The following is a 25,072-nucleotide window of genomic DNA, read 5'->3' as shown; positions in this document are numbered from 1 at the left end:
ATCATCATCAGAGCAGTGAATAACAGGTTCATACAGGTATCATCATCAGAGCAGTGAATAACAGGTATCTTTCCCTACAGGTATCATCATCAGAGCAGTGAATAACAGGTTCATACAGGTATCATCATCAGAGCAGTGAATAACAGGTTCATACAGGTATCAACATCAGAGCAGTGAATAACAGGTCTCTTACCCTACAGGTATCATCATCAGTGCAGTGAGATACTGCCTCGCTGTCAGCTGGCCCAGAATCTCCCTCAGTGTTCTAGCTACCACCTCCTCCGCACGTCTCTCTGTTCTGAGACAACACAACAACACAGAGACATGTTAGAATCAGAACCCCAATGCAACAACACAACCCTAGACACATTAGAATCAGATCCCCAACACACCAATACAATCCTAGACACATTAGAATCAGAACCCCATACAACACAACCCTAGATGCATTAGAATCAGAACCCCAACACACCAATACAACCCTAGACACATTAGAAACAGAACCCCGACACACCAACACAACCCTAGACACATTAGAATCAGAACCCCATACAACACAACCCTAGACACATTAGAATCAGAACCCCAACACACCAACACAACCCTAGACACATTAGAATAAGAACCCCATACAATACAAACCTAGACACATTAGAATCAGAACCCCGACACACCAACACAACCCTAGACACATTAGAATCAGAACCCCATACAACACAACCCTAGACACATTAGAATCAGAACCCCGACACACCAATACAACCCTAGATGCATTAGAATCAGAACCCTGACACACCAACACAACCCTAGACACATTAGAATCAGAACCCCAACACACCAACACAACCCTAGACACATTAGAATCAGAACCCCATACAACACAACCCTAGACACATTAGAATCAGAACCCCGACACACCAACACAACCCTAGACACATTAGAATCAGAACCCCGACACACCAATACAACTCTAGACACATTAGAATCAGAACCCCATACAACACAACCCTGAACACATTAGAATCAGAACCCCAACACACCAATACAACCCTAGACACATTAGAATCAGAACCCGAACACACCAATACAACCCTAGACACATTAGAATCAGAACCCCGACACACCAACACAACCCTGAACACATTAGAATCAGAACCCCAACACACCAATACAACCCTAGACACATTAGAATCAGAACCCCATACAACACAACCCTAGACACATTAGAATCAGAACCCCATACAACACAACCCTAGACACATTAGAATCAGAACCCCAACACACCAACACAACCCTAGACACATTAGAATAAGAACCCCATACAATACAAACCTAGACACATTAGAATCAGAACCCCGATACACCAACACAACCCTAGACACATTAGAATCAGAACCCCATACAACACAACGCTAGACACATTAGAATCAGAACCCCAACACACCAACACAACTCTAGACACATTAGAATCAGAACCCCAACACACCAACACAACCCTAGACACATTAGAATCAGAACCCCATACAACACAACCCTAGACACATTAGAATCAGAACCCCAACACACCAACACAACCCTAGACACATTAGAATCAGAACCCCAACACACCAATACAACCCTAGACACATTAGAATCAGAACCCTGACACACCAACACAACCCTAGACACATTAGAATCAGAACCCTGACACACCAACACAACCCTAGACACATTAGAATCAGAACCCCATACAACACAACCCTAGACACATTAGAATCAGATCCCCGACACACCAATACAACCCTAGATGCATTAGAATCAGAACCCTGACACACCAACACAACCCTAGACACATTAGAATCAGAACCCCAACACACCAACACAACCCTGGACACATTAGAATCAGAACCCCATACAACACAACCCTAGACACATTCGAATCAGAACCCCATACAACACAACCCTAGACATATTAGAATCAGAACCCTGACACACCAACACAACCCTAGACACATTAGAATCAGAACCCCGACACACCAACACAACCCTAGATGCATTAGAATCAGAACCCCATACAACACAACCCTGAACACATTAGAATCAGAACCCCAACACACCAATACAACCCTAGACACATTCGAATCAGAACCCCATACAACACAACCCTAGACACATTAGCATCAGAACCCCGACACACCAACACAACACTAGACACATTAGAATCAGAACCCCAACACACCATCACAACCCTAGATGCATTAGAATCAGAACCCCATACAACACAACCCTGAACACATTAGAATCAGAACCCCAACACACCAACACAACCCTAGACACATTAGAATCAGAACCCCAACAACACAACCCTAGACACATTAGAATCAGAACCCCGACACACCAACACAACCCTAGACACAGTAGAATCAGAACCCCAACACACCAATACAACCCTAGACACATTAGAATCCAAACCCCTACTCAACAACACAACCCTAGACACATTAGAATCAGAACCACAACACACCAATACAACCCTAGACACATTAGAATCAGAACCCCTATACAACAACACAACCCTAGACACATTAGAATCAGAACCCCAACACACCAACACAACCCTAAACACGTTAGAATCAGAACCCCATACAACACAACCCTAGACACATTAGAATCAGAAGCCCGACACACCAACACAACCCTAGATGCATTAGAATCAGAACCCTGACACACCAACACAACCCTAGACACATTAGAATCAGAACCCGAACACACCAATACAACCCTAGACACATTAGAATCAGAACCCCGACACACCAACACAACCCTGAACACATTAGAATCAGAACCCCAACACACCAATACAACCCTAGACACATTAGAATCAGAACCCCATACAACACAACCCTAGACACATTAGAATCAGAACCCCATACAACACAACCCTAGACACATTAGAATCAGAACCCCAACACACCAACACAACCCTAGACACATTAGAATAAGAACCCCATACAATACAAACCTAGACACATTAGAATCAGAACCCCGATACACCAACACAACCCTAGACACATTAGAATCAGTACCCCATACAACACAACGCTAGACACATTAGAATCAGAACCCCAACACACCAACACAACTCTAGACACATTAGAATCAGAACCCCAACACACCAACACAACCCTAGACACATTAGAATCAGAACCCCATACAACACAACCCTAGACACATTAGAATCAGAACCCCAACACACCAACACAACCCTAGACACATTAGAATCAGAACCCCAACACACCAATACAACCCTAGACACATTAGAATCAGAACCCTGACACACCAACACAACCCTAGACACATTAGAATCAGAACCCTGACACACCAACACAACCCTAGACACATTAGAATCAGAACCCCATACAACACAACCCTAGACACATTAGAATAAGAACCCCGACACACCAATACAACCCTAGATGCATTAGAATCAGAACCCTGACACACCAACACAACCCTAGACACATTAGAATCAGAACCCCAACACACCAACACAACCCTAGACACATTAGAATCAGAACCCCATACAACACAACCCTAGACACATTCGAATCAGAACCCCATACAACACAACCCTAGACACATTAGAATCAGAACCCTGACACACCAACACAACCCTAGACACATTAGAATCAGAACCCCGACACACCAACACAACCCTAGATGCATTAGAATCAGAACCCCATACAACACAACCCTGAACACATTAGAATCAGAACCCCAACACACCAATACAACCCTAGACACATTCGAATCAGAACCCCATACAACACAACCCTAGACACATTAGCATCAGAACCCCGACACACCAACACAACCCTAGACACATTAGAATCAGAACCCCAACACACCAACACAACCCTAGATGCATTAGAATCAGAACCCCATACAACACAACCCTGAACACATTAGAATCAGAACCCCAACACACCAACACAACCCTAGACACATTAGAATCAGAACCCCAACAACACAACCCTAGACACATTAGAATCAGAACCCCGACACACCAACACAACCCTAGACACATTAGAATCAGAACCCCAACACACCAATACAACCCTAGACACATTAGAATCCAAACCCCTACTCAACAACACAACCCTAGACACATTAGAATCAGAACCCCAACACACCAACACAACCCTAGACACATTAGAATCAGAACCCCATACAACACAACCCTGAACACATTAGAATCAGAACCCCATACAACACAACCGTAGACACATTAGAATCAGAACCCCAACACACCAATACAACCCTAGACACATTAGAATCAGAACCCCATACAACACAACCCTAGACACATTAGAATCAGAACCCTGACACACCAACACAACCCTAGACACATTAGAATCAGAACCCCATACAACACAACCCTAGACACATTAGAATCAGAACCCCATACAACACAACCCTAGACACATTAGAATCAGAACCCCGACACACCAACACAACCCTAGACACATTAGAATCAGAACCCCGACACACCAATACAACCCTAGACACATTAGAATCAGAACCCCATACAACACAACCCTGAACACATTAGAATCAGAACCCCAACACACCAATACAACCCTAGACACATTAGAATCAGAACCCCGACACACCAACACAACCCTAGACACATTAGAATCAGAACCCCAACAACACAACCCTAGACACATTAGAATCAGAACCCCATACAACACAACCCTAGACACATTAGAATCAGAACCCTGACACACCAACACAACCCTAGACACATTAGAATCAGAACCCCAACACACCAACACAACCCTAGACACATTAGAATCAGAACCCCTACACACCAACACAACCCTAGACACATTAGGATCAGAACCCCGACACACCAACACAACCCTAGACACATTAGAATCAGAACCCCAACACACCAATACAACCCTAGACACATTAGACTCAGAACCCCATACAACACAACCCTGAACACATTAGAATCAGAACCCCATACAACACAACCCTAGACACATTAGAATAAGAACCCCGACACACCAATACAACCCTAGATGCATTAGAATCAGAACCCTGACACACCAACACAACCCTAGACACATTAGAATCAGAACCCCAACACACCAACACAACCCTAGACACATTAGAATCAGAACCCCATACAACACAACCCTAGACACATTCGAATTAGAACCCCATACAACACAACCCTAGACACATTAGAATCAGAACCCTGACACACCAACACAACCCTAGACACATTAGAATCAGAACCCCGACACACCAACACAACCCTAGATGCATTAGAATCAGAACCCCATACAACACAACCCTGAACACATTAGAATCAGAACCCCAACACACCAATACAACCCTAGACACATTCGAATCAGAACCCCATACAACACAACCCTAGACACATTAGCATCAGAACCCCGACACACCAACACAACCCTAGACACATTAGAATCAGAACCCCAACACACCAACACAACCCTAGATGCATTAGAATCAGAACCCCATACAACACAACCCTGAACACATTAGAATCAGAACCCCAACACACCAACACAACCCTAGACACATTAGAATCAGAACCCCAACAACACAACCCTAGACACATTAGAATCAGAACCCCGACACACCAACACAACCCTAGACACATTAGAATCAGAACCCCAACACACCAATACAACCCTAGACACATTAGAATCCAAACCCCTACTCAACAACACAACCCTAGACACATTAGAATCAGAACCCCAACACACCAACACAACCCTAGACACATTAGAATCAGAACCCCATACAACACAACCCTGAACACATTAGAATCAGAACCCCAACACACCAATACAACCCTAGACACATTAGAATCAGAACCCGAACACACCAATACAACCCTAGACACATTAGAATCAGAACCCCGACACACCAACACAACCCTGAACACATTAGAATCAGAACCCCAACACACCAATACAACCCTAGACACATTAGAATCAGAACCCCATACAACACAACCCTAGACACATTAGAATCAGAACCCCATACAACACAACCCTAGACACATTAGAATCAGAACCCCAACACACCAACACAACCCTAGACACATTAGAATAAGAACCCCATACAATACAAACCTAGACACATTAGAATCAGAACCCCGATACACCAACACAACCCTAGACACATTAGAATCAGAACCCCATACAACACAACGCTAGACACATTAGAATCAGAACCCCAACACACCAACACAACCCTAGACACATTAGAATCAGAACCCCAACACACCAACACAACCCTAGACACATTAGAATCAGAACCCCATACAACACAACCCTAGACACATTAGAATCAGAACCCCAACACACCAACACAACCCTAGACACATTAGAATCAGAACCCCAACACACCAATACAACCCTAGACACATTAGAATCAGAACCCTGACACACCAACACAACCCTAGACACATTAGAATCAGAACCCTGACACACCAACACAACCCTAGACACATTAGAATCAGAACCCCATACAACACAACCCTAGACACATTAGAATCAGATCCCCGACACACCAATACAACCCTAGATGCATTAGAATCAGAACCCTGACACACCAACACAACCCTAGACACATTAGAATCAGAACCCCAACACACCAACACAACCCTGGACACATTAGAATCAGAACCCCATACAACACAACCCTAGACACATTCGAATCAGAACCCCATACAACACAACCCTAGACATATTAGAATCAGAACCCTGACACACCAACACAACCCTAGACACATTAGAATCAGAACCCCGACACACCAACACAACCCTAGATGCATTAGAATCAGAACCCCATACAACACAACCCTGAACACATTAGAATCAGAACCCCAACACACCAATACAACCCTAGACACATTCGAATCAGAACCCCATACAACACAACCCTAGACACATTAGCATCAGAACCCCGACACACCAACACAACCCTAGACACATTAGAATCAGAACCCCAACACACCATCACAACCCTAGATGCATTAGAATCAGAACCCCATACAACACAACCCTGAACACATTAGAATCAGAACCCCAACACACCAACACAACCCTAGACACATTAGAATCAGAACCCCAACAACACAACCCTAGACACATTAGAATCAGAACCCCGACACACCAACACAACCCTAGACACAGTAGAATCAGAACCCCAACACACCAATACAACCCTAGACACATTAGAATCCAAACCCCTACTCAACAACACAACCCTAGACACATTAGAATCAGAACCACAACACACCAATACAACCCTAGACACATTAGAATCAGAACCCCTATACAACAACACAACCCTAGACACATTAGAATCAGAACCCCAACACACCAACACAACCCTAAACACGTTAGAATCAGAACCCCATACAACACAACCCTAGACACATTAGAATCTGAAGCCCGACACACCAACACAACCCTAGATGCATTAGAATCAGAACCCTGACACACCAACACAACCCTAGACACATTAGAATCAGAACCCGAACACACCAATACAACCCTAGACACATTAGAATCAGAACCCCGACACACCAACACAACCCTGAACACATTAGAATCAGAACCCCAACACACCAATACAACCCTAGACACATTAGAATCAGAACCCCATACAACACAACCCTAGACACATTAGAATCAGAACCCCATACAACACAACCCTAGACACATTAGAATCAGAACCCCAACACACCAACACAACCCTAGACACATTAGAATAAGAACCCCATACAATACAAACCTAGACACATTAGAATCATAACCCCGATACACCAACACAACCCTAGACACATTAGAATCAGTACCCCATACAACACAACGCTAGACACATTAGAATCAGAACCCCAACACACCAACACAACTCTAGACACATTAGAATCAGAACCCCAACACACCAACACAACCCTAGACACATTAGAATCAGAACCCCATACAACACAACCCTAGACACATTAGAATCAGAACCCCAACACACCAACACAACCCTAGACACATTAGAATCAGAACCCCAACACACCAATACAACCCTAGACACATTAGAATCAGAACCCTGACACACCAACACAACCCTAGACACATTAGAATCAGAACCCTGACACACCAACACAACCCTAGACACATTAGAATCAGAACCCCATACAACACAACCCTAGACACATTAGAATAAGAACCCCGACACACCAATACAACCCTAGATGCATTAGAATCAGAACCCTGACACACCAACACAACCCTAGACACATTAGAATCAGAACCCCAACACACCAACACAACCCTAGACACATTAGAATCAGAACCCCATACAACACAACCCTAGACACATTCGAATCAGAACCCCATACAACACAACCCTAGACACATTAGAATCAGAACCCTGACACACCAACACAACCCTAGACACATTAGAATCAGAACCCCGACACACCAACACAACCCTAGATGCATTAGAATCAGAACCCCATACAACACAACCCTGAACACATTAGAATCAGAACCCCAACACACCAATACAACCCTAGACACATTCGAATCAGAACCCCATACAACACAACCCTAGACACATTAGCATCAGAACCCCGACACACCAACACAACCCTAGACACATTAGAATCAGAACCCCAACACACCAACACAACCCTAGATGCATTAGAATCAGAACCCCATACAACACAACCCTGAACACATTAGAATCAGAACCCCAACACACCAACACAACCCTAGACACATTAGAATCAGAACCCCAACAACACAACCCTAGACACATTAGAATCAGAACCCCGACACACCAACACAACCCTAGACACATTAGAATCAGAACCCCAACACACCAATACAACCCTAGACACATTAGAATCCAAACCCCTACTCAACAACACAACCCTAGACACATTAGAATCAGAACCCCAACACACCAACACAACCCTAGACACATTAGAATCAGAACCCCATACAACACAACCCTGAACACATTAGAATCAGAACCCCATACAACACAACCGTAGACACATTAGAATCAGAACCCCAACACACCAATACAACCCTAGACACATTAGAATCAGAACCCCATACAACACAACCCTAGACACATTAGAATCAGAACCCTGACACACCAACACAACCCTAGACACATTAGAATCAGAACCCCATACAACACAACCCTAGACACATTAGAATCAGAACCCCATACAACACAACCCTAGACACATTAGAATCAGAACCCCGACACACCAACACAACCCTAGACACATTAGAATCAGAACCCCGACACACCAATACAACCCTAGACACATTAGAATCAGAACCCCATACAACACAACCCTGAACACATTAGAATCAGAACCCCAACACACCAATACAACCCTAGACACATTAGAATCAGAACCCCGACACACCAACACAACCCTAGACACATTAGAATCAGAACCCCAACAACACAACCCTAGACACATTAGAATCAGAACCCTGACACACCAACACAACCCTAGACACATTAGAATCAGAACCCCGACACACCAACACAACCCTAGATGCATTAGAATCAGAACCCCATACAACACAACCCTGAACACATTAGAATCAGAACCCCAACACACCAATACAACCCTAGACACATTCGAATCAGAACCCCATACAACACAACCCTAGACACATTAGCATCAGAACCCCGACACACCAACACAACCCTAGACACATTAGAATCAGAACCCCAACACACCAACACAACCCTAGACACATTAGAATCAGAACCCCAACAACACAACCCTAGACACATTAGAATCAGAACCCCGACACACCAACACAACCCTAGACACATTAGAATCAGAACCCCAACACACCAATACAACCCTAGACACATTAGAATCCAAACCCCTACTCAACAACACAACCCTAGACACATTAGAATCAGAACCCCAACACACCAACACAACCCTAGACACATTAGAATCAGAACCCCATACAACACAACCCTGAACACATTAGAATCAGAACCCCATACAACACAACCCTAGACACATTAGAATCAGAACCCCAACACACCAATACAACCCTAGACACATTAGAATCAGAACCCCATACAACACAACCCTAGACACATTAGAATCAGAACCCTGACACACCAACACAACCCTAGACACATTAGAATCAGAACCCCATACAACACAACCCTAGACACATTAGAATCAGAACCCCATACAACACAACCCTAGACACATTAGAATCAGAACCCCGACACACCAACACAACCCTAGACACATTAGAATCAGAACCCCGACACACCAATACAACCCTAGACACATTAGAATCAGAACCCCATACAACACAACCCTGAACACATTAGAATCAGAACCCCAACACACCAATACAACCCTAGACACATTAGAATCAGAACCCCGACACACCAACACAACCCTAGACACATTAGAATCAGAACCCCAACAACACAACCCTAGACACATTAGAATCAGAACCCCATACAACACAACCCTAGACACATTAGAATCAGAACCCTGACACACCAACACAACCCTAGACACATTAGAATCAGAACCCCAACACACCAACACAACCCTAGACACATTAGAATCAGAACCCCTACACACCAACACAACCCTAGACACATTAGGATCAGAACCCCGACACACCAACACAACCCTAGACACATTAGAATCAGAACCCCAACACACCAATACAACCCTAGACACATTAGACTCAGAACCCCATACAACACAACCCTGAACACATTAGAATCAGAACCCCATACAACACAACCCTAGACACATTAGAATAAGAACCCCGACACACCAATACAACCCTAGATGCATTAGAATCAGAACCCTGACACACCAACACAACCCTAGACACATTAGAATCAGAACCCCAACACACCAACACAACCCTAGACACATTAGAATCAGAACCCCATACAACACAACCCTAGACACATTCGAATTAGAACCCCATACAACACAACCCTAGACACATTAGAATCAGAACCCTGACACACCAACACAACCCTAGACACATTAGAATCAGAACCCCGACACACCAACACAACCCTAGATGCATTAGAATCAGAACCCCATACAACACAACCCTGAACACATTAGAATCAGAACCCCAACACACCAATACAACCCTAGACACATTCGAATCAGAACCCCATACAACACAACCCTAGACACATTAGCATCAGAACCCCGACACACCAACACAACCCTAGACACATTAGAATCAGAACCCCAACACACCAACACAACCCTAGATGCATTAGAATCAGAACCCCATACAACACAACCCTGAACACATTAGAATCAGAACCCCAACACACCAACACAACCCTAGACACATTAGAATCAGAACCCCAACAACACAACCCTAGACACATTAGAATCAGAACCCCAACACACCAACACAACCCTAGACACATTAGAATCAGAACCCCAACACACCAATACAACCCTAGACACATTAGAATCCAAACCCCTACTCAACAACACAACACAAGACACATTAGAATCAGAACCCCAACACACCAACACAACCCTAGACACATTAGAATCAGAACCCCATACAACACAACCCTGAACACATTAGAATCAGAACCCCAACACACCAATACAACCCTAGACACATTAGAATCAGAACCCCATACAACACAACCCTAGACACATTAGAATCAGAACCCTGACACACCAACACAACCCTAGACACATTAGAATCAGAACCCCATACAACACAACCCTAGACACATTAGAATCAGAACCCCATACAACACAACCCTAGACACATTAGAATCAGAACCCCGACACACCAACACAACCCTAGACACATTAGAATCAGAACCCCGACACACCAATACAACCCTAGACACATTAGAATCAGAACCCCATACAACACAACCCTGAACACATTAGAATCAGAACCCCAACACACCAATACAACCCTAGACACATTAGAATCAGAACCCCAACACACCAATACAACCCTAGACACATTAGAATCAGAACCCCATACAACACAACCCTGAACACATTAGAATCAGAACCCCATACAACACAACCCTAGACACATTAGAATCAGAACCCCGACACACCAACACAACCCTAGACACATTAGAATCAGAACCCCATACAACACAACCCTGAACACATTAGAATCAGAACCCCAACACACCAATACAACCCTAGACACATTAGAATCAGAACCCCGACACACCAACACAACCCTAGACACATTAGAATCAGAACCCCAACAACACAACCCTAGACACATTAGAATCAGAACCCCATACAACACAACCCTAGACACATTAGAATCAGAACCCTGACACACCAACAAAACCCTAGACACATTAGAATCAGAACCCCAACACACCAACACAACCCTAGACACATTAGAATCAGAACCCCTACACACCAACACAACCCTAGACACATTAGAATCAGAACCCTGACACACCAACACAACCCTACACACATTAGGATCAGAACCCCGACACACCAACACAACCCTAGACACATTAGAATCAGAACCCCAACACACCAATACAACCCTAGACACATTAGACTCAGAACCCCATACAACACAACCCTGAACACATTAGAATCAGAACCCCATACAACACAACCCTAGACACATTAGAATCAGAACCCCAACACACCAATACAACCCTAGACACATTAGAATCAGAACCCCATACAACACAACCCTGAACACATTAGAATCAGAACCCCATACAACACAACCCTAGACACATTAGAATCAGAACCCCGACACACCAATACAACCCTAGACACATTAGAATCAGAACCCCATACAACACAACCCTGAACACATTAGAATCAGAACCCCAACACACCAATACAACCCTAGACACATTAGAATCAGAACCCCAACACACCAACACAACCCTAGACACATTAGAATCAGAACCCCGACACACCAACACAACCCTAGACACATTAGAATCATAACCCTGACACACCAACACAACCCTAGACACATTAGGATCAGAACCCCGACACACCAACACAACCCTAGACACATTAGAATCAGAACCCCAACACACCAATACAACCCTAGACACATTAGACTCAGAACCCCATACAACACAACCCTGAACACATTAGAATCAGAACCCCAACACACCAATACCACCCTAGACACATTAGAATCAGAACCCCGACACACCAACACAACCCTAGACACATTAGAATCAGAACCCCAACAACACAACCCTAGACACATTAGAATCAGAACCCCGACACACCAACACAACCCTAGACACATTAGAATCAGAACCCCAACACACCAATACAACCCTAGATGCATTAGAATCAGAACCCCGACACACCAACACAACCCTAGACACATTAGAATCAGAACCCCAACAACACAACCCTAGACACATTAGAATCAGAACCCCAACACACCAACACAACCCTAGACACATTAGAATCCAAACCCCTACTCAACCACACAACCCTAGACACATTACAATCAGAACCCCTATACAACACATCCTTGAACACATTAGAATCCCAACACAACAACACAACCCTAGACACATTAGAATCAGAACCCCTACATAACACATCCCTAGACACATTCGAATCAGAGCCTACAGAACACTAGACACATTAGAATCAGAACCCCAACACAACAATACAACCCTAGACACATTAGAATCAGAGCCTACAGAACACTAGACATATTAGAATCAGAACCCAGACATAACACAACCCTAGACACATTCAAATCAGAACCTCTACACAACACATCCCTAGACACATTAGAATCAAAACCCCTACAGAAAACATCACTATAAACCTAGACACAATGGAGAATCAGAATCCTACACAACACATCCCTAGACACGTTATAACCAGAACCCCCTCCCGTATGGCTCAGTTGGTAGAGCATGGTGTTTGCAACGCCAGGGTTGTGGGTTCGATTCCCACGGGGGACCAGTACGGAGAAATAGTTTATGAAATGTATGCATTCACTACTGTAAGTCGCTCTGGATAAGAGCGTCTGCTAAATTACTAAAATGTAAAACACAACACTACAACCCTAGACACAATAGAGAATCACAACCCTAGACACATTACAATCGGAAACCCAACACAACACTAGACACATTAGAATCAGAACCCCAAGAACACAATTTGCTTCAGTTTCCACTGGAAACAGGCAGACAACACATTCAAGTCCTCCAAAGTAGGAAATGGTAATCTACACATCTATTTCTCTATTTGTTTTATGTATCATATCAACATATTCAAATACGAAAATAACAAACACAAAACATAATAAACTCTTGACAACAAAGGAGGCAAAATGTGACCCAATTCAGGAAACTAGGCGTATGTCTCATGTCACACCTTCACAGGAGAGCCGTTTGAACATAAAAAAAATTACATTTTTATCAAAACGCTTTTATGGGCAGAAATGCCTTCTCGAACATGTGAACTTGCATGTGCCTTAACAACAAACTTGAAATCCATCTGTAAATACAAATACAATTGTTAAATTACAAGCTTTGTTGGTTTAGCCACAGAAAAAAACAGCAACCTTCCCACTAACCATGATTGGCTGAGATAATGAGTGGGCTGGACATGTGTACAGATGGATTCGGATTGGTCTGCCATGTAGAAGGCTTCTGTCTATTTGAGGTCCTCAGTCTGTGTTGGTAATCCTGTTGAACGTGGCTTTTTTTTATTTATGTATTGTGTAGTGGAGTTTCATAGCTAAGTGTTGCTCTCCACTCTCTGGAGGATCAAGTTTTGAAATCAGTGGAATTAGAGTATGCTAGCTAAAGAGATGGAGAAAACACCTGCCACAGGATTGCATCTTCAAACTAAGGGCAACTGTGGCATGGCTGCCATGACAGGGAGACGCGTCCATCATGCATGATGATGTAAACAGGTAATATAGTCTAGCGTTAGCTAGCTACATTTTCAGATATTACGCGTTTCTAATTTTGACAGAAAGTGTTGAATTTCAAGCTAAAGTGTACTGTTAGCTAGCTAGCTAACATTAGCTGGCTGGCTCCCTAGCTACTCATTTCCCAGAGATGTTTGCTTTTCTAGTTGGAGCCTAATGTTAACTAGTTAACATTGAACATGGTTGGTTAGCTCACAGCACTGTGGCATTGTTGACACTTTGTTCATTGTTGTTTAACTAGCTAACGTTAGCTGGTTAAACAACGTTGTTTACCGAGCTAGGTTCATTGTTTACTTAGCTAGCTAGCTAGCTATATGTCTTAAGCTACAGTGTACTGTTAGCTAACTAGCTAGCTAACATTAGCTGGCTAGGTCCGTAGCTGGCGTTATTATTCAGATCCCAGAGCCGTTTGCTTTTCCAGTTAGAGCCTAATGTTAGCTACAGTTGAAGTCGGAAGTTCATATACACTTAGGTTGGAGTCATTAAAACTCATTTTCAAAAACAAACTATAGTTTTGGCAAGTCGGTTAGGACATCTACTTTGTGTATGACACAAGTAATTTTTCCAACAATTGTTTACAGACAGATTATTTCACTTATAATTCACTGTATCACAATTCCAGTAGGTCAGAAGTTTACTAAGTTGACTGGGCCTTTAAACAGCTTGGAAAATTACAGAAAATGATGTCATGGCTTTAGAAGCTTCTGATCGGCTAATTGACATCATTTGAGTCAATTGGAGGTGTACCTGTGGATGTATTTCAAGGCCTACCTTCAAACTCAGTGCCTCTTTGCTTGACATCATGGGGAAATCAAAAGAAATCAGCCAAGACCTCAGAAAAAAACTGTAGACCTCCACAAGTCTGGTTCATCCTTGGGAGTAATTTCCAAACGCCTGAGGATACCACGTTCATCTGTACAAACAATAGTACGCAAGTATAAACACCATGGGACCACGCAGCCGTCACACCGCTCAGGAAGGAGACGCATTCTGTCTCCTAGAGATGAATGTACTTTGGTGCGAAAAGTGCAAATCATTCCCAGAACAGCAGCAAAGGACCTTGTGAAGATGCTGGATGAAACAGGTACAAAAGTATCTATATCCACAGTAAAATGGGTCCTATATCGACATAACCTGAAAGGCCGCTCAGCAAGGAAGAAGCCACTGCTCCAAAACCACCATAAAAAAGCCAGACTACGGTTTGCAACTGCACATGGGGAAAAAGATTGTACATTGTTGAGAAATGTCCTCTGGTCTGATGAAACAAAAATAGAACTGTTAGGCCACAATGACCATTGTTATGTTTGGAGGAAAAAGGGGGAGGCTTGCAAGCTGAAGAACACCATCCCAACCATGAAGCACGGGGGTGGCAGCATCATGTTATGGGGGTGCTTTGCTGCAGGAGAGACTGGTGCCCTTCACAAAATAAATGGCATCATTAGGCAGAAAAATTATGTGGATATATTGAAGCAACATCTCAAGACATCAGTCAGGAAGTTAAAGCTTGGTCGCAAATGGGTCTTCCAAATGGACAATGATCGGAGGTATCGGAGTGGCCATCACAATGCCCTGACCTCAATCCCATAGAAAATTTGTGGGCAGAACTGAAAAAGTGTGTGTGAGCAAGGAGGCCTACAAACCTGACTCAGTTACACCAGCTCTGTCAGGAGGAATGGGCCAAAATTCACCCAACTTATTGTGGGAAGCTTGTGGAAGGCTACCCGAAACGTTTGACCCAAGTTAAACAATTTAAAGGCAATGCTACCAAATACTAATTGAGTGTATGTAAACTTCTGACCCACTGGGAATGTGATGAAAGAAATAAAATCTGAAATAAATCATTCTCTCTACTATTATTCTGACATTTCACATTCTTAAAATAAAGTGGTGATCCTAACTGACCTAAAACAGGGAATCTTTACTAGGATTAAATGTCAGGAACTGTGAAGGAATGAGTTTAAATGTATTTGGCTAAGTTGTATGTAAACTTCCGACTTCAACTGTAGCTAACGTTGAACCTGTTTGGTTAGCCCCCAGCATTGTGGCATTGTTTGCACTTTGTTCATTGTTGTTTAACTAGCTAACGTTAGCTTGCTGGCTCGTTAGCTGACGTTAAGTGACATGTGTACAACTCCCGTTGAATATGTCCCGTGTCAGTAAATGTCTGTAAAAAAGCGTAAATAAATTGTTGCCAGCAGAGATTGTTAGGCTGTTTTCATGTTATCCAGATGTAAACAAATCATCGGTCAGAGCGCTCTGAGAGCGAAACGAGATGGGTGGGGCTAAAGCTTAAGAGGGTGTGAATGATGCTGAATGGGTGTAGACAAAGCAGAGCTCTTGACTAGATACCAAAACATGCAAAGGCGATTTTCTCAAAAGTGAGTTTACAAGTTGATCAACTTTCAAAGCAGAATTGCTTTCCCATTGTTCCTCAAATGCAGTGTATGATCTACCATTTTGTAGCTCTGAGTCTCTACTTTTATCTAATGTAAAAAACACCATTTCACATTTTGCTACATAAGACCAAATCCAGGTGGTGGGTCACAAATATGCAAAATCGAAAAGGTATGAGTAATGAGATTGCCCTCATCATTCTTCTGTAGAATCATAATTCAGTTCTCTACCTTTTCTCTGTCGGGAACTTCAATGTGTAAATGTCATCTAAAGAAGGTGGGCTTCGTATCGATATCTGATCGTTGTCAAAAGATATGTCGGTTAACATATTCCCCTCCTCTTCATACACTTCATTTTCAAGTCTGGAATGATAAAAACAATGGTGTAAATAACCTATTGGAAAGAAGTCAACACATTAAAACACATTCTGTATACATGAAAGAAAATAACAAACGTAGGCTATAACAAAAAAAAAAATATTTTTTTTATTTCACCTTAATTTAACCAGGTAGACTACTTGAGAACAAGTTCTCATTTACAACTGTGACCTGGCCAAGATAAAGCAAAGCAGTGCAACATAAACAACAACAGAGTTACACATGGAATACACAAACATGCAGTCAATAATACAATAGAACATTTCTATACAGTGTGTGCAAATGAGGTAGGATAAGGGAGGTAAGGCAATAAATAGGCCATAGTGGCGAAATAATTACAATATAGCAATTAAACACTGGAGTGATAGATGTGCAAAAGATGAATGTGCAAGTAGAGATACTGGGGTGCAAAGGAGCAAAATAAATAAAGAAAATAACAGTATGGGGATGAGGTAGTTGGACGGGCTATTTACAGATGGGCAGGTGTACAGGTGCAGTGATCTGTGAGCTGCTCTGACAGCTGGTGCTTAAAGTCAGTGAGGGAGATATGAGTCTCCAGCTTCAGTGATTTTTTTGCAGTTTGTTCCAGTCATTGGCAGCAGAGAACTGGAAGGAAAGGCGGCCAAACGAGGAATTGGCTTAGGGGATGACCAGTGAGATATACCTGCTGGAGCACGTGCTACGGGTGGGTGCTGCTATTGTGACCAGTGAGCTGAGATAAGGCGGGGCATTACCTAGCAAAGACTTATAGATGACCTGGAGCCATTGGGTTTGGCGATGAATATCATGCGAGGGCCACCAAACAAGAGCGTACAGGTTACAGTGGTGGGTAGTATATGGGGCTTTGGTGACAAAACGGGTGGCACTATGATAGACTGTCCAATTTGCTGAGTAGAGTGTTGGAGGCTATTTTGTAAATGACATCACTGAAGTCAATGATCAGTACGATAGTCCGTTTTACGAGGGTATGTTTGGCAGCATGAGTGAAGGATGCTTTGTTGCGAAATAGGAAGCCGATTCTAGATTTAATTTTGGATTTGAGATTGCTTAATGTGTCAGTAAGGAGAGTTTACAGCCTGACCAGACACCAGGTCGATGAAGTCGGCTGCACAGTATTGTCTTTTATCGATGGCGGTTATAATATCGTTTAGGACCTTGAGCGTGGCTGAGGTGCACCCATGACCAGCTCGGAAACCAGATTGCAGAGCGGAGAAGGTCCGGTGGGATTCAAAATGGTCGGTAATCTGTTTGTTAACTTGGCTTTCGAAGACCTTAGAAAGGCAGGGTAGGAAAAATATAGGTCTGTAGCAGTTTGGGTCTAGAGTGTCTCCCCCTTTGAAGAGGGGGATGACCACGGCAGCTTTCCAATCTATGGGGATCTCAGACAATACGAAAGAGAGGTTGAACAGGCTAGTAATAGGGGTTGCAACAATTTCGGCAGATCATTTTAGAAAGAGAGGGTCCAGATTGTCTAGCCCAGCTGATTTGTAGGGGTCCAGATTTTGCAGCTCTTTCAGAACATCAGCTATCTGGATTTGGGTGAAAGAGAAATGGGGGAGGCTTGGGCAAGTTGCTGTGGGGGGAGCAGGGCTGCTGACTGGGGTAGGGTTAGCCAGTTGGAAAGCAAGGCAAGCCGTAGAAAAATGCTTATCGAAATTCTCAATTATCATGGATTTATCGGTGGTGACAGTATTTCCTAGCCTCAGTGCAGTGGACAGCTGGGAGGAGGTGCTCTTATTCTCCATGGACTTTAGTGTCCCAGAACCTTTGGGAGTTTGTGCTACAGGATGTAAATTTCTGGTTGAAAAAGCTAGCCTTTGATTTCCTAAGTGCCTGTGTATATTGGTTCCTAACATCCCTGAAAAGTTGCATATCGCGGGGGCTATTCGATGCTAATGCAGAACGCCACAGGATGTTTTTGTGCTGGTCAAGGGCAGTCAGGTCTGGAGTGAAGCAAGGGCTATATCTGTTCCTGGTTCTGCATTTTTTGAATTGGGCATGCTTATTTAAGATGGTGAGGAAGCACTTTTAACGAACAACCAGGCATCCACTACTGTCGAAATGTGGTCAATGTCCTTCCAGGATACCCGGGCCAGGTCGATTAGAAAGGTCTGCTCGCTGAAGTGTTTTAACTTTTTAGTGACAGGGGGCAGTATTCGGAAATTAGGATGAATAACGTGCCCAAATTAAACTGCCTATCGCTCTGGCTCAGAACGTAGGATATGCATATTATTAGTAGATTTGGATAGAAAACACTCTGAAGTTTCTAAAACTGTTTGAATCATGTCTGTGAGTATAACAGAACTCATATGGCAGGCAAACACCTGAGAAAAATCCAACCAGGAAGTGACTTTGTAGTTCTTCTATCTAATCCCTATTCAAACTACAGTGTCTGTGGGGTCATTTTGCACTTCCTAAGGCTTCCATTGGCGGTCAACAGCCTTTAGAAACTTGTTTCATCCATCTACTGTTACTGGGCAGAGAATAGGAGCTCAGTCAATCAGTGGACTGCCTGGGACCAGTGAGTTGTTTACTGCGCGGGCACATTGGCTCGCCTCTCCTTCTTTTTCCTCTGTAATGAATACGCTATTGTCCGGTTGGAATATTATTGACGTTTTATGTTAAAAAGACCCTAAGGATTGATTGTAAACATCATTTGACATGTTTCTATGAACGGTAATGGAACTATTTGACTTTTCATCTCTGGTTCTGCGCTCTCGCGTTATTCCTTTGGATTAGTGACCTGAACGCGCAAACAAAACAGAGGTATTTGGACATAAATATGGAGTATTTCGAACAAAAATAACATTTCTTGTGGAAGTGGGAGCCCTGGGAGTGCATTCCGACGAAGATCAGCAAAGGTAAGGGAAGATTTATAATACTAATTCTGAGTTTAGTTGACTCCAGAACTTGGCGGGTAACTGCTATAGCTTGCTTTGACGGCTGAGCTCTGTACTCAGAATATTGAAAAATGTGCTTTTGCCGAAAAGCTATTTTAAAATCTGACACAGCGGTTGCATTAAGGAGTAGTATATCTATAATTCTTTCAATTACTGTTGTAAAGTTTATCAACGTTTATGATGAGTATTTTTGTAAATTGATGTGCTCATTCACCGGATGTTTTGGTGGGAATACATTTTCTGAACATCACGCGCCAATGTAAATGGGGTTTATGGATATAAATATGAACTTTATCAAAGAAAACATACATGTATTTTGTAACATTGAGTCTTGGGAGTGTCATCTGATGAAGATCATCAAAGGTTAGTGATTCATTTTAGCTGTATTTCTGGTTTTTGTGACGCCTCTACTTGCTTGGAAAATGGCTGTGTGGATTTTCTTGTCAAGGTGATGTCCTAACATAATCTAATGTTATGCTTTCGCCGTAAAGCCTTTTTGCAATCGGACAATGTGGTTGGATTAACGAGAAGTGTATTTTAAAAATGGGATATAATAGTTGTATGTTTGAGAAATTTGAATTGAGATTTTTGTTGTTTTGAATTTGCCGCCCTGCTATTTCACTGGCTGTTGAATAGTGTGTCCCGCGGGTGGGACGCTAGCGTCTCACATGTCCCAGAGAGGAACAAACCTCCAGACGAGCTTCAATGCCATGCAACACTCCTTCCTTTGTCTCCAACTGCTCTTAAATGCAAGTAAAACTAAATGCATGCTCTTCAACCGATCGCTGCCCGCAGCTGCCCGCCTGTCTAGCTTCACCACTCTGGATGGTTCTGACTTAGAATATGTGGACAACTACAAATACCTAGGTGTCTGGTTAGACTGTAAACTCTCCTTCCAGACTCACATTAAGCATCTCCAATCCAAAACTAAATCTAGAATCGGCTTCTTATTTCGGAATAAAGCATCCTTCACTCATTCTGCCAAACACACCCTCGTAAAACTGACTATCCTACCGATCCTTGACTACGGCGATGTCATTTACAAAAGAGCCTTCAACACTCTACTGAGAAAAATTGGATGTAGTCTATCACAGTGCCATCCGTTTTGTCACCAAAGCCCCATATACTACCCACTTCTGTGACCTGTATGCTCTCGTGTGCTGGCCCTCACTACATATCCATCGCCAATCCCACTGGCTCCAGGTCATCTATAAGTCTTTGCTAGGTAATGCCCCGCCGTATCTCAGTTCACTGGTCACCATAGCAGCACGCTCCAGCAGGTATATTTCACTGGTCATCCCCAAACCAACTCCTCTTTGGCTGCCTTTCCTTCCAGTTCTCTGCTGCCAATGACTGGAACGAATTGCAAAAATCACTGAAGCTGGACACTTATATCTCCCTCACTAACTTAAGCATCAGCTGTCAGAGCAGCTTACTGATCGTTGCACCTGTACACAGCCCATCTGTAAATAGCCCACCCAACTACCTCATCCCCATATTGTTATTTTTTTGTTGCTCCTTTGCACCCCAGTATCTCTACTTGCACATTCATCTTCTGCACATGTATCACTCCAGTGTTTAATGCTATATTGTAATTATTTTGCCACTATGGCCTATTTATTGCCTTACCTACCTTATCTTACCTCATTTGCACACACTGTATATAGCCTTTTTCTATTGTGTTATTAACTGTACGTTTGTTTATCCTATGTGTAACTGTGTTGTTTGTGTCACTTTGCTTTATCTTGGCCAGGTCGCAGTTGTAAATGTGAACTTGATCTCAACTGACCTACCTGGTTAAATAAAGGTGAAATAATCAAAAATAAAAATATTGTTGGCATGTGCCCCTAGCTATCCGTCAAAAAAAATAAAAATAATTGTGCCGTCTGGTTATTAGGGATAGGGTCTAGTTTCCTGAATTTCTGCCTGACATACATGTCCAAAGTAAACTGCCTATTACTCAGGACCAGAAGCCAGGATGTACATATAATTGGGAGCATTTTATGGAAAACACTTTGAAGTTTCTAAAACTGTTAAAATAATATCTGAGACTGTAACAGAACTGATATGGCAGGTGAAAATCCGAAGAAAATCCAACCCCAAAAATTGTTTTGCGCTCCCAGGCTCTTATAATGGAAACCTATGGTTTCTATGTACATCTGTCTCCCAGATTGCAATTCCTATGGCTTCCACTAGATGTCAGCAGTCTTTATTCAAGGTTTCAGGCTTGTTTTTTGAAAAACAAGCAAGAATTTGGAGTTTTGGTGAGAAGAGCACCAGAACAATATAATTCTATGTTTTTGGTCTCCTTTGTCTGCATGTTGAACGAGTGGATTACTGAAATCGATTGTGCCAACTAAACTGACTAAACTGGCTGAGTCACTGGCTTACTGGTGTTCTTCCATGCCGTCCATGGGAGGGGTGCGTCACTTGAGTGGGTCGAGTCACTGACGTGGTCTTCCTGTCTGGGTTGGCGCCCCCCCTTGGGTTGTGCCATGGCGGAGATCTTTGTGGGCTATACTCGGCCTTGTCTTAGGACGGTAAGTTGGTGGTTGTAGATATCCCTCTAGTGGTGTGGGGGCTGTGCTTTGGCAAAGTGGGTGGGGTTATATCCTGCCTGTTTGGCCCTGTCCGGGGGTATCATCGGATGGGGCCACAGTGTCTTCTGATCCCTCCTGTCTCAGCGTCCAGTATTTATGCTGCAGTAGTTTATGTGTTGGGGGCTAGGATCAGTCTGTTACATCTGGAGTATTTCTCTTGTCTTATCCGGTGTCCTGTGTGAATTTAAATATGCTCTCTCTAATTCTCTCTTTCTCTCTTTCTTTCTTTCTCTCTCTCGGAGGACCTGAGCCCTAGGACCATGCCTCAGGACTACCTGGCATGATGACTCCTTGCTGTCCCCAGTCCACCTGGCCATGCTGCTGCTCCAGTTTCAACTGTTCTGCCTGCGGCTACGGAACCCTGACCTGTTCACCGGACGTGCTTGTTGCACCCTCGACAACTACTATGATTATTATTATTTGACCATGCTGGTCATTTATGAAAATTTTAACATCTTGACCATGTTCTGTTATAATATCCACCCGGCACAGCCAGAAGAGGACTGGCCACCCCTCATAGCCTGCTTCCTCTCTAGGTTTCTTCCTAGATTTTTGGCCTTTCTAGGGAGTTTTTCCTAGGGAGTTTTTCCTAGCCACCGTGCTTCTTTCACATGCATTGCTTGCTGTTTGGGGTTTTAGGCTGGGTTTCTGTACAGCACTTTGAGATTTCAGCTGATGTACGAAGGGCTATATAAAATACATTTGATTTGATATAAAGAAGGATTTTATTTAACAAAATGACCATTCATGTTTTAGCTGGGACCCTTGGGATTGCAAACAGAGGAAGATCTTCAAAAGTATGTGATTTATTTAATTGCTGTTTGTGATTTTATGAAGCCTGTGCTGGTTGAAAGATATGTTGATGTGGGGCGCCGTCCGCAGAGAATCGCATGATTTGCTTTCACTGTAAAGTCTATTTGAAATCGGACAACGCAGTTAGATTAACAAGAATTTAAGCTTTTAAATGATATAAGATACTTGTATGTTTCTGAATGTTTAATATTATGATTATTTATTTGAATTGCATGCCCTCCAATTTCACCGGATGTTGTTGGCTTGTGTCCCGCTAGCAGGAGGCATATCCCTAAATATACGGAATTTGAAATGATTTATGCTTATAGTCAAGTATGACAATTTAGTACTTTTCCACCACTGGATGTGGCTGGGGGTTATAGCATTTCTTTCACATGACGCATCAATTTAGACAAGTGTGTCTGGGTTAGTGTCATCAAATATTTTCTGTTTACCTGGAATGTTTCCTTATTGTAGAGCACTACCACTTTTAGTCTTAATCTTTACTACACTACTCACAGTTTAGCACATGACCTCACATGTGAATCCTTCGAGATGGGTGGGGCTAAGGCTTAAGAGGGTGTGAACTATGCTGAATGGGTGTAGACAAAGGAGAGCTCTCCAGTAGGTACCAAAACATTCAAAGGCCCTTTTCTCATAAGTGAGTTTACAAGTTTATAAACTTTCAAAGCAGAATTACTTTCTCATTGCGCCTCAAAAATAGTGTATGATATAACATTTTGTAGCTCTGAGTCTCTACTTTGATGTAAAAATGTTTTTTTTTAAAACAATTTTGAATTTTGCTACATCAGACCAATTTGAGCCGGTCAGTCACATATTCCAATGAACTTAGATCTGTATCTTTAAAAAAAAAATATATATATATATATATAAGTAGGAAAGCCTTAAGATAAATAATCCACTTGTTTATAGAGAAACATTTTGATAATTTTCGAGTAAAGTAGTAATATGATGGA

At 42.9% G+C, this 25,072-nt stretch overlaps 1 protein-coding gene across 1 annotated transcript in view; it reads right to left on the bottom strand.

Moving 5' to 3' along the window:
* The window catches only part of adcyap1b (adenylate cyclase activating polypeptide 1b), a 30,930-nt gene that overhangs the window by 5,311 nt on the left and 547 nt on the right, over nucleotides 1–25,072 (bottom strand). The window contains exons 2-3 of the mRNA XM_029703859.1: nucleotides 17,657–17,788; nucleotides 194–298 (exon numbers count right to left, since the gene is read on the bottom strand). Coding sequence (XP_029559719.1) covers nucleotides 194–298; nucleotides 17,657–17,788 — 237 coding nt within the window. The remainder of the gene's footprint in view (nucleotides 1–193; nucleotides 299–17,656; nucleotides 17,789–25,072) is intronic.

Source organism: Salmo trutta, chromosome 21 (genome assembly GCF_901001165.1).
Source record: "Salmo trutta chromosome 21, fSalTru1.1, whole genome shotgun sequence".
NCBI lineage: Eukaryota > Metazoa > Chordata > Actinopteri > Salmoniformes > Salmonidae > Salmo > Salmo trutta.
Note: the sequence above shows the minus strand (reverse complement) of the source record. Positions and strands in the feature narration are given on the sequence as shown.